The sequence below is a fragment of the Chlorocebus sabaeus genome, chromosome 13 (genome assembly GCF_047675955.1).
Source record: "Chlorocebus sabaeus isolate Y175 chromosome 13, mChlSab1.0.hap1, whole genome shotgun sequence".
NCBI classification, from domain to species: Eukaryota; Metazoa; Chordata; class Mammalia; order Primates; family Cercopithecidae; genus Chlorocebus; species Chlorocebus sabaeus.
In genome coordinates this window covers 79,136,503-79,152,366 of record NC_132916.1, presented here as the reverse complement: position 1 = coordinate 79,152,366, position 15,864 = coordinate 79,136,503, and the positions used below count along the sequence as shown (strand labels likewise).

The window sequence follows — 15,864 nt, the reverse complement described above, 5'->3', positions numbered from 1 at the left end:
CCCGCAGGAGGCAGAGCCCACGAAATATACTGGAGTGGTCCAAGGAAAATCCAGAAGGTGCCTTTGTAACATTTTCAAGACAACCCTATAACAAAACAAATACCCAATAATGTATTCATTAAGTAGTCAGGAGCAAACAATGAATATTTATGACCTAGCAATTTTATTGCCATTTAAGAAAATATTTCACATAAATTGAAAAAGTAGTATGTGCATGTCTTTCTTAAATAAGCACAAATGTTTACTAATGGACATGAGTACCTACTGGGCATGAACAACTTCTCAAACTTTGGAAGCGGATTGGACACAGCCACCCTCATTTCCTATTTCATACCTATTTTTGCAGGGGTTCTTGTTTTTTTTTTTTTTTTAATCACAGCAACTGTTGGAATCACAGATTGTAAAACTACAATGTCATCTAAAGCAATGGTGCATAGTCTAATGCCGAAACTATAAAATACTTTGGACCAGTGCTTCCTGTGGTGTCCAGCAGATGGCACTGCTAATCTTTCAAATATTTCAAAAAGCCCAGAGTGTTTGCTCACGGTGAGTTTGTGCCCTGAGTTCCTTGGCACACAATTGTGACATCATGGTGGATGATGGGTCAATAAAGAGTTCATTTTAGAGGGTTGGGGCAGTTCCTCCCACCCTGCAGATCAAGATGCCCTGAGGGCAAAGAGCAGAGGGGTGCTCTCTGGTGGCGCAGCAGTTCTGCCCCAGGGGAGAGGTTTCTCTTCTACTACAGCGAAAACCCACAGGACTCTGCTTCATCCCAGAACCAAGGATACCAGGAAGGAAGGTCAGAGTGAGGAGGTGTCTGAGTCTTTCAGATCACACAGTGACATCACACAGTGACATCCTACTTGATGGCTTCAGAAATCCTCCCTGAGCTGGGAGACAGCCCCTGAGGTGACAGGTGAGTGGGCGGGAAGGGACAGACACAACAACTCTCGAGAAGATACCCAGTTTCTCCCGTGTGTTTATGTATGTCCGTGTGTGCACGTGTGTGTGTGTCTGTATTTGTGCATGAACTTGTGTATGTGTGTGTGTCTGTGTGGGGGAGCATATGATATATGTATATGTATGAATGGTGAATTGATTTCCTGATTGCTTTGCTGTGAAAGGAGACAGGGACCCCAGGACAGGTTCTTGCCCACCCCTCCTTCCCTATCTTCCCTCCAGACATTCCCTCCTCCCTGTGGAAAGAGTCTACCCAGTAACTGAGGGTTCATTACTGCAGACTTCTCACAGCTCCCCAAAGTTCTATGATATTTCCACCCCCAGGCCTCCTCCTCATGCTTGCCCCTCTGTCTGGTGCCCTGTCTTCTCCTCCCACCTGGCCACGCTGTATTCCTCCAATTCCTACAAGAATAATGTGAAATGCCACCTCCCAACAAGCCTCCATGCAACTCCCCAGGCAGAAAGAGTCACCCCCTCTTCTGCCCTCTCATACCGCCAACCACCTCGAGGACATCACATCAGCAGCAGCAGCCACGTAGGTGTTTGTTTCTGTCCCTGGATTCTAAGTTCCTGAAGGACTGGACACATCCATCACCCACATGTAAACCCAGCACCTAGCACAGTGCCTGCCATACGATAGGATTTAAAACACATCAGAGGAATCCAATCATAAGACTACCAAAGGGCTGCTAGAACTCAGAAAGGAATCTGTGTAATTTGGAGGATTGAACAAAGGTCTTCATTTCTATTCTTTCCAGCACCAACCTCCATGGTTCCACTCATCCCTGCTCCTTCCCCCTAATAACATTCGCAGGTCAGGAGAGGGGTAGGGGCAGGAGCAGCTACACCTGGTCTCCTCCACCTCCCACGGTGGAGTGCACCCTTGGTGGGACCTGGTGAGCATGACAGTCCCTGGGCGTAGGGGACCTGGAGCCTCCGCAGCCCCACAGAGACCAGCAGGAGCTGTTCAGCCACTTGTGGAGACAGCCAGAGAGTGCTTCAAGGACTGCATGGAGCACTGGAGAAGCGGGGAGTTCAGGACCCTCTTTTGTGGGGCATGAGAAATTTAGGCAGGATTTTGTCTACAAAAGAGGCTGTCACTTTGACTTATCAATGCTTTCACCTCCTTACAGCTTTCAGATTGGAGTGGGTGCTTTACTTGTTTTTATGGATTATTGTGTCAACCAAAACGAGAGGTCGGAATCACTCTAAAGATTTGAAACATCTTCAAGATTTGACGAATGCACATTTTAATGCCACATCTACTTGTAGGAAGCTGTGGCTGAATAAAGCATTTTATTATATGACATTCCACAAATTACTTATATAGAATTTTAATCTACATAATGTCATACAACCATGTGAAAAGTAAAAACTAAAAAGCAATCACTTTTTGGGTTAGGAGTGGTGGCTCATTCCTGTAATCCCAGAACTTTGGGAGGCCAATGTTGGAGGATCACTTGAGGCTAGAAGTTGGAGGTCAGCCACGGCAAGCAACATGGTGAGACCCTGTCTCTATGGATTATTTTAAAAATTAACCAAGTGTAGTAGCATGTTACTGTAGTACCAGCTCCTCAGGAGGCTAAGGTAGGAAGATCTCTTGAGCCTGGGCGACAGTATGAGAGCCCATCTCAAAGAAAACAACAACAATTGCAGCAGAAATAACAAAATTTAACCCCCAATAAACTAAATTGATGGAAGAACTGTGGGACCCAAATGACCAAAGAATGCGATTTTTCACTTTTGATGAATTAAAGGGTCTGCTGAGTGTCAGTATTCCCAGAATGTTCCATCTCAGGAAATACCATTTCCTCTGGTGAATCCACTCCTTAGTCCAGGTCCTCTGAGAAGCAGGTGCCTACATGGGATTCACATGAGGGGATTTCACTGGGAGAAACCCTGGGAGAACCATTCAGCAGGATGCAATTCTGATCCCAAGTGCAGGAGGGAGGGACAGGAGGTTGGGGCAGGTGCATCCTACACTACAGTGAATGGTGCTGGGACAACTGGATGCCACATGCAGAAGACTGAGGCAGACCCCTTCCTTACAGCACACACAAAAACTAGCTCTAGATGAATGGCAGATGTCCACCTAAGACATGAAACAATGAAAGTCTCAGAAGAAAACAGAGAAGTAAATTTCTGTGACCCCAGAATTTACAAATGCTTCTTAAGTACTGTATGCCAATAGCACAAATGGCAAAATAAAAAGTGGTTTAATTTCATTTCATGCAAATGTAAACTTTTGTGCTTCAAAAAGGACTCCATTAGGAAGGTTAAAAACTTACAGAATGACAGAAAGCATTTGAAAATCATATATCTAATAAGGGACTGGTATCCTGAATATATAAAGAACTCTTGCAACCCAACATTATAAAGCGAAATAGCACAATTAAATATACGCAAAGAATTTGAAAAGATGTTTCTCCAAAGTGAGACAGGTGTAATACAGTGTGGCCACCAAAGAGAAAATTTTAGGCAGCAGTTTCAGGTTGACTAGCAAAAGGAATCTGTTGAAATATCTGCAGAGGCTGTGGGCTAATAAGACCCTAAAAGACAGAGTATGGACCAAGCTGGCTAAGAATGACTGGACCCAAAATGACCCTGGGTATGACCTAGGTTTCACCTAGGACCCTATTATACACTCATTCACATACTAAACACACACCCACCAGCGTCCTGACAATTCTGAGAACACCCATATTTGGTGTAAAACTGAGTGGCGCCACACTTCTGAGCAATCTCCACCTTCTTTCAGGAATTTTCGTGAATATTCCATCCCTTGGTTAAAGAAACCCAGAAAGGTGGCAGCCCCAAACCGCCTTGCACCTGCCTCTCTCTTGAGTTCCCCTGCACTCCTGTAGAAGGAGGGGAAACTGGTACAGGCTTCCTAAGGGACAGTGTGACAGAGTTCATCAAGAGTCAAAAATATCCAAGTCTGAATTAAGAATATGTATTAAGAATGAATTAAGAATATGTAGAATAGATTCTGGATATCTATTCTACACAATTAAATTGAGATTCATACAAGCACAGTTTCTGCAGCATTTCGTTTCTGTAAAAGTAGCTGACTGGAGACCATCTAGATCTTCAGACACAGACACCGGTTGCATTTGTTGTGAGTGTGTACTTTTCCTTTTAGAAAGAACTCTCCGCCCTTTCTCTATTTACCCACTGGTCCTAGAATTTATTTCCCCAGGCGGTGTCAAGAGCCCGACACCTGCTGGGGTCGAGGTCTCATCAGAGTTTGGGGACCACCCATTGCCCACTGGCATCAGAAGACGAATCCAAATGGCAGTGAACCCAGGAAGAGGTTCTCAGTGTCCACAGCCCTCAGGGCAATGCCAACAGCACCTACAAGGGGACTCCTCACCCCGCTGGAATGGATGACCCTAAACACAGTGAGGGTGGATGGGTGGGGCCCGCGTTCCTTACAGAGCAGGGAGCAGGAGATGGAGAGTTGGTGTAGTGTAGGGTCTGTGTGTGTGTCATCCTCCTCCCATTTTCCTGGCGGAGGTTTCTCTTTGTTCTCTGGCCCTACCTGTTTCCTTCCTCACCCTTTCTCTGGTTCTCCCATTCTTCATTTCTAACCATCCCAAGGTTTTCTCTGCCTCACGACGTCATTGCTGCGGGCCCCCAGCCCAGTGGAGAAACCAGGGGCCCTGGACCGCGAGCGGCGGGGTCGGGGAGGCAACAACGGGAAGCTCCTGTTGGACCCTGGGCACTCAGGACCTAGTGCGCCCCGGGCGCCCTCCCGCAGCAGCCCCAAGGCAAGGAGGATGGGGATCCTTGCGGCGGCCACACTGTTGGATCCCCAGGGATCCAAGCCGGACGGTGACGTCTCCACACTGAGCCGGTGGCAAAGTCGCCACGAGGATGAAGGAGGAACCTCGCGCTCTTCACCCCACCAGGCCCCGCGTTTCCTGTCTCCTCCTGCCAGGTTCCTTGCTGCGACCAGGAGTCCTCCCAGGTCTTCCAAAAGCCGTTTTGTTCGGAGGCCCGGGAGCATCGACCCGCAGCGTGGCACCCTCTTAGCAGTCTCCACCGGGCGGGACCCGGGTCCGGAGCTCGGGCGGAGCAGGCGTCCTGGGAGGAGCGCGCAGAACCCGGAGAGGACGCAGCAGAGTCGAAACTGAAACTCCCTGTGCGAATTTTCTCCGAAAGTCATCTGTGGTTGAAATCAGAAATCACCTATAATATACTCCCTGTGACAACACCGTTGGGTAAATATCTAGAACCAGTGCCTCGTCACTGCAGCAGAACCTCACGCCGCTGCCCGGGTTCCGTGTCCCCAGACCCTTGTGGCCCCAAACAGATCGTGCGAACCCACCCTGTGACCGTCGATGGGACTCCCGGCCCCACTCTTCCTTACTACTTCACCTCCACATTTTCACGTGTTTCGGAATCGAAACCATGAAAAGTCATGTGTGAAAGGCTCCCCGCCTCTGCCTGCATCCACTCTCATTGGCCACACGCCTAGGAGGAAAGTTGATTGGATTCTTCTCATCTTTCCAGGGAGTCTTTACGCCATTTCAAACGAATATAAATACATATTCTTAATTCAGACTTGGATATTTTTGAGTCTTGATGAACACTGTCACACTGTCCCTCAGGAAGCCTGTACCAGTTTCCCCTCCTTCTACAGTGGATGTTTCACCCTCCTCTGCCCAAGCTGGGCCTTCACAATCACAGACAAGAGTGTCACCAGCATTGCCATCCCGTGACATGAGACGCTTTAAAGGTGCATTACTTTGCACAGCAATTCTGCATCTGGAAATCTGTTCTACACAATTAAATTGAGATTCATACAAGCACAGTTTCTGCAGCACTTCGTTTCTGTAAAAGTAACCGACTGGAGACCATCTGGATCTTCAGACACAGACTCTGGTTACTTTTGTTTTGATGCAGTCATTCTATGTGATGTCGTGCAAAGATAAAAAGGAAAAGAATCTGTATGTGTGGGTATTGGAAGATCTTCAAGGTGTGCTATGTTGAGATAGAATCTGCGTTCAGTAGAGTGCCTATGGGCTTATATTTGTTTTAAAAACCAGAATTAATACATAAATACATCTCTATTATTAGTAAGGAAAACAGTGTTTCCATAACTTATTGCTAGTCTGTTTATCCGTTTTAGGAAAACTCAATATACTTGAAAAGCCATGGTGGCAGGAATTGGTCATCACTGGCCCAGATTCTACACTGCCCTACAGATGATCCTAACTGAGGTTGCCAGAGGAGCAGGATGTGGAATGTAGTCACGTTTCAGAGAGAAACCTAGTCAGACTGGACCAGGGGTCTTGCCCTGACCTCTGCCTCTTCACCCAACTCCCACCTGGTCAGCCAGTGACCCTAGAGGGGCTGGGATGATGCTGGGAGGGCAGTGAAGATGGGGAGCCAATGGTGGGAGCATGGTGAACATGGAGAGCTCAGACCCCACACCATCTGGGGAGGAGCTGGGTGTGATGCTGGGAGCACTGAGAAGGCAGGGAGCCTGGACACAGCACTCACTGCTCCTCCCATCTGGGACAGGATTGGGGTGGGTGATGAGAAAAGTTTCCCGAGTAACACAGTTCCTAATCCCGGCAGAATGACTCACCCCAGTTGCACTACAGCCAAGACCCACTTGGCCCCCAGACCAGTCTAACACAGGGCATGGTAAATTCGGGAGTGAATACTACTGAGCCATCTGCCAGGGCGTAGGAAACAGTAACTAGAGGACGGCTCAGCAAGTGGCTCAGACTACCTCGCCCCACACTCTCCAATGCTGAGTGGGGAGGAAGCCTTGAGCCCAGGAGGTTGAGGATTCAGTGAATTATGATCATGCCACTGCACTCCAGACTGGTGACAGAGCATGACTCTGTCACACACATGCTCACACACACAAATTGCATGAGCAATTCTCACACAGGGAGATCCGGATGCGCTCACTGTGGATCCAGGTCTCAGGAAGCAGGAGGGTGTTCTGTATTGTGGGAAGATGGGGGACACACGTGGAAGGGGGTATTTGTGCCCAGCTTTGAAGGGTGGCTGACCCTTGGCCCAGGGGGAATGCGCTGACAGTGGGGAACCACTAGGAACTTTCTCTAGAACCTGCTCTGCTGAGCCCCCTGCGCCATCCCTGGACCTGCTGAACTGGGAGCTCAGGGCCCATCTCTCTGAGGAGCTTTCTAAATCAGCAAGTGTGTCACAGGTTGAGATTTTAGGGACGAGGTCCTCAATGTTGTCCTCGATTTTAATGAGTAGACTCTTTTGACCAATCTGCATTGGGCAGAGCAGGAGCAAGACATAAATATTTAAGATAATTTTTAAAGCTGTTTAATTTTGGTAAAAACATAGAAGATAAAATTTACCATCTTGACCAATTGTTTAGTGTACAATATGTTGTTTTAAACCTCTGAAACCCTGCCTGCTGTTCCTGTAATAAAACCTAGCCCGGGCCAGGCGCGGTGGCTCACGCCTGTAATCCTAGCACTTTGGGAGGCCCAGTGGATCACCCGAGGTCAGGAGTTTGAGATCAGCCTGGCCAACACAGTGAAACCCCATCTCTACCAAAAATACAAACAATTCTCTGGGTGTGGCGGAGGGCGCCTGTAATCCCACCTACTCCGGAAGCTGAGGCCAGAGAATGCCTTGAATCCGGGAGGCAGCGGTTGCCGTGATCCTAGATCAGGCCACTGCATTCCAGCCTGGGCAACAAGAGCGAAACTCCGTCTCTAAATAAATAAACAAATAAGAAAACCTAGCCCGGACTGTAATCACGTCCACTGGGAACTGGGGAAGTAGTGGAAGGGACGCCATCAGGCCTGTGGCTGCGCCCAGAGCCTGGTGAGCCAAGGACCCCGCGGCGCAAGCAGGGGGAGGGAGAGTGTCGCGGGCCCAGGCGGGGACAGGGAGACGCCGCCCCCGCTGAATATTCCTCTGCGAGTTTCTTCACCTTCAATAAAAAAATGCTGTGATGATTAAATGAATCTGTCGTGGAAGGAACCGTGTCCTGGCAGGGGCCGGGCCGACACCCAGACACCAATCCGAAGGGGGCTGGGGCAAAGGGGAGGGACACCCGGAAAGGGGAGGGACACCGGCAGGGCAGACAACCGTATTTCTAACCTCTGTAACGGCGGGAAACGTGGATGGAGCGCCCCCATATATAAGCCGACTTTTCAACCTTGAGGTGATTCATCTTCCAGGCTCCCCTTCCATCAAGTCTCTCGTCCCCAGCGCTCTGGTTCCCCAATGGCAGCTGCCGCCGCTACCAAGATCCTTCTGTGCCTCCAGCTTCTGCTCCTGCTGCCGCGCTGGTCCCAGACTGGGCGAGACGGTGAGTTAGTGGATGGAGCCTAAGTGGGGCGGGGGCCAAACCTGGGGGGCAGCGGGTTTCAGAGGAGGGGAGGCTTCTGGAAGCACGGGGGAGATCTCCCCGAACTGAGCCCGCGTTCAGTTCCGGTCGGCGGCTCCTTCCTGCCCGGTCCACTCCCCGAGGCTGCTTCTTGCCAGGGGAGAGGCGAAAAGGAGCAGGGTGGAAAGGAGGCTGACAGGAGGGTGGAGGGGCCAGAGGGCTGCAGAGAGCGAGGTGGGACTGGGATCCCTGGTGCAACCTGGCAGCCCCATCGCCCTCGGGAAGGAAAAATCAGAGCCCCTGGAACTCAAGCTGGGGACAGGACACGGGTGAAGCAGGGTTCCACAGGGACACAGGCCTGCTCTGCTCTCACCGGCTCTCCACCACACGAACCCTCCAGCACGCCCAGGGCTCCCTGCCCTGGAATGTTTCCCTGCATTTTCCTGCAGACATTCACCTGCACCCAGAGGCTCAGCAGACACCCCCACCCCTCCACTCACCATCCACTGCCACCACCCAGGTCACTTCCTCTTACTCCCCACTTCAGCCCAGCTCGCCACCCTAGAGGTGTCCCATCCATGAAGGGGCCCTCACCACCTCCTACACCATGTGGCACCTTCTGCCTCTTGCCTGAGGACACACCCCAGCAAACACACCCTAAGCTCCCTCAGAACCTGTGCAGGGGGGATGGGAAGCACCATTCCCTCCAGGAGACTCTGGGAACTCTGGTGAGTAGAGGTGCCTACTTCTGCCCTTGGGGCCCAGACCCGCCTGTTCTTCCTACTGGGCGCCAGCATCATAGAGAACAGTCACTGTGTAGACAGGGGTCAGCAAAGCCTTTTTAGAAAGGGAGGAAGGATGCCCTGTGATCTTTGCAGGCCTTGGGTTCTCCGTCTCTGTGTCCAGTCCTGTCCCTTTGTAGAGCAACAGCAGGCAATGGCAACCCGCAAATGAGGGGGGACCAGATTTGGACCCTGTCCTAGGTTGCTGATCCCAGATGAGGGGATTACAGTGTCCCAGTGAATAGTGTCCCATCCCCTAGAGTGTCATCTCCAAGTGATGTCTCGGGGGCCAGTTGGAGAGCGGTCCTACCTTACCTGTGGCTTCTGGGTGGTGTGGATGTGATGGGAGTGGGGGTCCCATAGCTGGGGGCTTACTCTCCCCTCCTTTGCTGCTGAGTGGCATCTATGGTCCATGGGGACCATCAGGGACCTTCCCTGAAGCCTCAGGTGTGATCTGAGGGTGAGAGGGTACAGCCACGTGGTGTCCTGGGGATCGGGGCCACCTGCTTGTGCAGTTTCTTGGTTCCCAATGGCCCTGCTCCTGCCCATCACAGGAGACCCACCTGTGTCTTCTCACTGCCGTGCCTACCTTCCTAATGACCTACAGGGTGAGAAGCCCACCAGTAATGGGCAGCTCTGGGGCTGGATGGTCACTGTCCTTCCATGGCCAAAGGTCCCATCTTTGCCAAGGCGCAGTACTCTACAGAAGCAACTGTTTAATGTTGAGATTTCCTTGCTGTGAGTGGCATTGCCTTGCCTCTGCACATTCACACGGAATCTACATTGTGATTTTCCAATTCGACATTGTAAGCACATGTACCTCTAGGATCTTAGGGGGTGTTGGGTCATTGGGCACTTAAGGCATGTCCAGCCTCGCTCATCATTCATGGATTGTCTATGGCTGCTTTTGAGCTACAACAGCAGAGTTGAGTAGTTAAAATGGAGAATATATCCCTGCACACCTTTACATGTTTACAAAATTGCCCTTCACAGCAAACTCTAGTTGCCATAAATATCTCTGTAGAAGGTCACAAGGACTCATTGTACTTGCTGCGGGGTTAAAGGGTCCTTCCTCACTAGAAACTGGTGTCTTCTTCTAGTCATGGGTTCAGGGTCTGAGAAGTGGCTTCATTCTGCAAATTGGGCAAAGCCGCCTTGTTCTTGAAGGACTGGCTACTTTCAGCCTCCTGGTCATCCATCATTTGTTTTATCTGTTTCTTGTAATTATTTAAATCCAGCAGTATCCAGGTTGGGTTTCCACCTCTTTTGGACCTTGGACTCCTTTGTTCTATGAGCCATGGGCATAACTTTGTATAACTGAGGTTCCCAGCTGGCATTGTGACTTCTCTAATCATTTCCATCATTGCACCCTCCTTGCTCCTGACAGTTGACAGCCTCCACCTGGAATCTATAATTTCAGAATTTTTCATCCCATTACTACTGGGAGCCCATTTCGGGAACAGCATCTCCTACCGCCAAACCTGGTCTTCAGCAATAGGCATCCCTAAGCTTCATTCCATTCTGGTGCCTTCTCATGGGGCCTTCTTTATATGCTGGGTAAACAGGAGTCCTCCAGGTTTCCCACGAGCACAGTGGATGGAAATTATTCTGGATTTTCACACTTAGACCCTTCTGGCATGGGCACTTCTCTGAGCCTGTGATCCCTCCCTCTACTACCTGCCTTAGATATTCAGATTTTCTATTTCTTGCTGCGTGGACCATCCCTTTATCCAGGGTTTCAGGAAGGCATCCTCATAGCAGATGCACGCCATCACCAGGGGCTTTGCCAACATGTTAAATCTTGTGACCATGATAATTAATTCTTCTTTATCCAACTGGTTCCATCCTCAGTCCATCCTACCATGCACCAGCACACTCAGGGGCAGCCCCCACACCCTCTCCCACCTCCCACAGTCCACATGGGCTGTTGCTGAAGATCCTCTGCCAACCAGGACCTTCCTCCACTAGCAGTCCTGGCACCCCTTTAGCAAGGTCATGTGTTGACCAATGTGGGCAGAGGAGCAGTGGGACATGTTTGGGGACATGTGGTTTCTCAGCAGGCAGAGACCTCCTCCTCCTCCTCCTCTTCCTTGTCCTCATGTGAGGGGCAAGCACTTGCCTTAATCTTGTGGACACCACAGTTCTGGAGGGGGCACTCCTTCCTGGGCCAGCCCAGCCTGCCAGAGGTGACCTCTTATTGTCACAGTGTGGAGGAGGGGCTAACTAGGGGTCTTTCTCTCCCCACCCACCCCTCACCTGCCTTTCTCCACAGACCTTCACTCTCTTTGCTATGACATCACCATCATCCCTAAGTTCAGACCTGGACCACAGTGGTGTGCGGTTCAAGGCCAGGCAGATAAAAAGACTTTTCTTCACTATGACTGTGGCAACAAGACAGTCACACCCGTCAGTCCCCTGGGGAAGAAACTAAATGTCACAAAGGCCTGGAAAACACAGAACCCAGTACTGAGACAGGTGGTGGACATGCTCACAGAGCAACTACTTGACATTCAGCTGGAGAATTACACACCCAAGGGTAAGTTTCAGATGGCCCAGGACAGGAGGGAGCAGATACAGTGGTAGGTTAGAGGCATTTATAGTTTTCACGTAAAAATACAAATGGGGGCTGGGCACAGTGGCTCATGCCTGTAATCCCAGCACTTCGGGAGGCCGAGGTGGGCCAATCACAAGGTCAGGAATTTGAGACCAGCCTGACCAACGTGGTGAAACACTGTCTCTACTAAAAACGCAAAAATTAGCTGGGTGTGGTGGTACACACCTGTAATCCCAGCTACTTGGGAGACTGAGGCAGGAGGATCCCCTGAACCCAGGAGGCAGAGACTGCAGAAAGCCGAGGTGATGCCACTGCACTCCAACCTGGGCAACAGAGTGAGACTTTATCTCAGAAAAAAAAAAAAAAAAAAGGCCGGGCGCGGTGGCTCAAGCCTGTAATCTCAGCATTTTGGGAGTCCAAGGCAGGCGGATCACAAAGTCAGGAGATTGAGACCATCCTGGTTAACACAGTGAAAACCCATCTGTACTAAAAATACAAAAAATTAGCCAGGCGTGGTGGCGGGCACCTGTAGTCCCAGCTACTTGGGAGGCTGAGGCAGGAGAATGGTGTGAACCAGGGAGGCGGAGCTTGCAGTGAGCCACTGCACTCCATCCAGCCTGGGTGACAGAATGAGACTCTGTCTCAAAAAAAAAAAAAAAAAAAAAAAAAAAAAGGGAGGGTCATCTCACCCCTCAAGAGGTCTAGAGGCAAGGCCAAGATGTGGCAGAGAGAGTAAGGCCAGGAAATTGTGAGGGGAACAGGATGTGGGTATAAAATTTGTCAAGACCAGAGCTGATCTCTCTCTGATGGGGGCAGAACCCCTCACCCTGCAGGCCAGGATGTCTTGTGAGCAGAAAGCCGAAGGACACAGCAGTGGATCTTGGCAGTTCAGTTTCGATGGACAGATCTTCCTCCTCTTTGACTCAGAGAACAGAATGTGGACAACGGTTCATCCTGGAGCCAGAAAGATGAAAGAAAAGTGGGAGAATGACAAGGATGTGACCATGTCCTTCCGTTACATCTCAATGGGAGACTGCACAAGGTGGCTTGGGGACTTCTTGACGGGCATGGACAGCACCCTGGAGCCAAGTGCAGGAGGTAACAGCTGTAAAAGAAACGGGGATCTGGAATGAGATCAGAAATGGTGATCTCAAGAAACTAGTTCTTGAGTTCAGCTTCAGTCATCCCAGTATACACGTTTATGTTAAAATGACCCCCTCATGGGCGCTCCTCCTGGGGGTGCTGGTGTGCCTGTGCTCTCCCATCCTCCTCTCCCTTCTCCCTCCTGACTCCTATTATTCATTGCATTTGCTTCTGCTCCGCGCACTGTGGATTTCTCACCAGCCTTGAAACTGCAGGTGTCACTGTGTTTTCAGACCTTTCTCCTTAGTGTTTCCTCTTTTGATAATCACTTTTCCTTTCCTTTCCCTTGTCTGCTGGAAATCCATCAAAACCACCTCCAATGCCAGCCCAGAGACCCTCCCTTCCCCAACTCTGGAGCATCACCTCCTTTTCCACCACAGCAGGAGGGTGGGGTGTGCTGTCACCTTGCTTCCCTCAGCAGCTGTGTGAGCTCCCTGAGGACAAGGGACACCCCCTCTCCCTTCCTACCCCAGGAACTGTCACACCGGCTGCCCCACGCCAGCAGGGAGGGGACAAAACTTTTGCCTTCCAGGATGACCTGGGGTGGCAGGCACTTAGGAGGTGTCTCCTCAGATTTGGGGCCTGGACAAGGGTTGTCACTTTTGTGTTTCCATTTCAGCACCACTCACCATGTCCTCAGGCACAACCCAACTCAGGGCCACGGCCACCACCCTCATCCTTTGCTGCCTCCTCATCATCCTCCCCTGCTTCATCCTAGCTGGCATCTGAGGAGAGTCATTTAGAGTGACAGGTACTGTGGGCAGAATTGCAAGTGGAGCAAGGAGCAGGTGGGTGAGGAGGGAGGACGGGAAAAGAGAATTCCCAGAGTCCTACCCCTCCCCGTGGCTGGGACCTTCTCATCCTGACATGAGACAGGTGAATGAGACCTTGTGTCACCTATTGGCAATGACCTGGGCAGCTCAGCCCTGAGTACTGATGGAGTCTCACCTTCAGAGTCCAGAAGGAAATGGAGGAGCCCATACCAAGGCTCAGAGTCTGTTGAGCTTGAGGTTTAGCAAGTTCGGGCATGATTCAGAGCAGGTTCCTATTCAGGAAGGGTGTGTAGCCTGCAGGCAGCAGGAATTCAGATATGGGCAGTCCTCTTAATTGAGTTAGGTGCATCATGGTAGTTTTACATGAGGTGTGACAAGGGAAGGGGGATTCCATCTCTGAGGCTAAGAGAGAGACCTGGGTGTAATCCCAGGAGGAGGGGGCTGGGAGAGCCTTGGTACAACTAATGGAAAAGGTGGGAGTGCACGACTGCCTTCCTACAGAAAGTGGCTTGGGTTCCAGGAATTAAGGTGGAAGGTGAAGAGTAGAGGATGCTCAAGAGAAGGATTTTTTAAAAGTCAGTTACATGAACCCGTGGGGTTTGCGTCTGGGCCCTGAGGCAGCTCCCCTGCCATCATCCTCCTACACACCCCAGATCCTGAGCCCGCTGATGGCCCTGTCAGGAGCAGAGTGGACTCAGAAGAAGGGGGGTCTGAGCTGCTGCTGGGGTTCCACGGGCACCACTGGGCCAGCTATCCAGGAAAGGATAAGGTAGAACAGGGACAGACACCTTCAGAGCTATGGGTGCTGCTCCCAGTGTGAGGAGAGGCTCAAGAAGAAGGGGAAAGAATGATGTTTGCCTGCAGGTCCACACAAGGCCAAGGGCACAGGAATACAGAACCCTGTCTTTGGATGTCTGTCCCACTCCTTGCCATGTTTTAGGTCCTCTCATCAGATCATAGAGAGGGCCTTGAGTGAGGGTGCGGGCCCATCACTACCAGCTTCAGACCTGTGGGCCCCTCCACTCCATGCCCTGGTCAGGTGCAGGGCCTGGGCTGACTCTGTGATGTGACAAAGGAGGAAAGAAGTTGGTCCAAGCTGCAGTCGCCAGCGTTGGGGCTCAAGGGAAAAATAGGTCCCTTAGTGCAGGGGGATCTGACACATGGAGTGACCAGGGAAAGATTACCCTGGAAAAGTGATCCGGGTTCTCTGCCTGTTAAACCAACATTTGTGTCCCCTCTGAAGGTTAAAGATGACACCAAAAAGCCCCTGTGAGCACGGTCTCGATCAAACTCGCCCTTCTGGCTGGCGACTTGCCCACCACCTACTGTGTATGTCCAGAGGCCTCCAGCAGATCATGATGACACCATGGACCCAATAGCTCATTCACTGCCTTGATTCCTTTTGCCAACGATTTTACCAGTGGTTATTCCTAACATATTTGCAATTTTCTCTTGGTACTACCTGATGGAATTTTTGCACTTAAGGTTCTGGCTGACTAAACAAAATATGTCAACATTTTCTTTCTTCTGCTTTTGTTTGGAAAATCAAGTACTTCTTTGAATGATGATCTCTTTCTTGCAAATGATATTGTCAGTAAAACAATCATGTTAGACTTCGGACCTCCAGGGATTCCTTCCATGTTTTGAAAGAGAAATGTTTAATTATTTAATAACAAAAAATTTTATATTAATGATACTTTCCTTTAGTAATGTATTGTTCTGTACTGATATTTAAATAAAAAGTTATATTTCCCAAAAACCTACTGAGTTTGGAATTTTGTTGTATTAATCAGTAGAGGATTAATGTTACTTCATTTTTCCTCCATGATATGGAGTAATAAATGAGTGATTCTACCAGATTTTGTGTGGAAAAAGATAATCTACAAAACATGGCTGAAAAAAATCAGAGACAACACAAATACATGGAAAAATATTTCATGCTCATGGATTGGAGAATCAACATAGTTAAAATGGCCATACTTCCAAAAGCAATTTATAGATGCAACACTATCTCTATCAATACCAATGTCATTTTTCACAGAATTAGAAAAATCTAATCTAAAAGTTATCTGGAATTTAAAAAGAGCCCAAATAGCCAAAACAATCATAAGCAAAAAGAACAAAGCTAGAGGCATCACATTGCCTGACTTCAAACTATAATATAAGGCTACGGTGATCAAAACAGAGTGGTACTGGTACAAAAATAGACACTTAGATCAGTGAAACAGAATAGAGCTCAGAAAGAAACCTTCACACCTTCTAACCTTCAACAAAATCAACAAAAACAAGCAATGGGGAAAGAGTCCTAATTCAACAAAT

At 49.7% G+C, this 15,864-nt stretch overlaps 1 protein-coding gene across 1 annotated transcript; it reads left to right on the top strand.

Moving 5' to 3' along the window:
- Positions 1-8,088: 8,088 nt before the first annotated feature.
- LOC103240135 (UL16-binding protein 2) lies at positions 8,089-15,304 on the top strand. The gene is made up of 5 exons (XM_037995672.2): positions 8,089-8,275; positions 11,348-11,611; positions 12,446-12,727; positions 13,392-13,523; positions 14,789-15,304. Exons 1-4 carry the CDS (start codon positions 8,191-8,193, stop codon positions 13,499-13,501), a joined length of 741 nt encoding a protein of 246 aa, XP_037851600.2. The 5' UTR covers positions 8,089-8,190; the 3' UTR covers positions 13,502-13,523; positions 14,789-15,304.
- Positions 15,305-15,864: the final 560 nt, after the last annotated feature.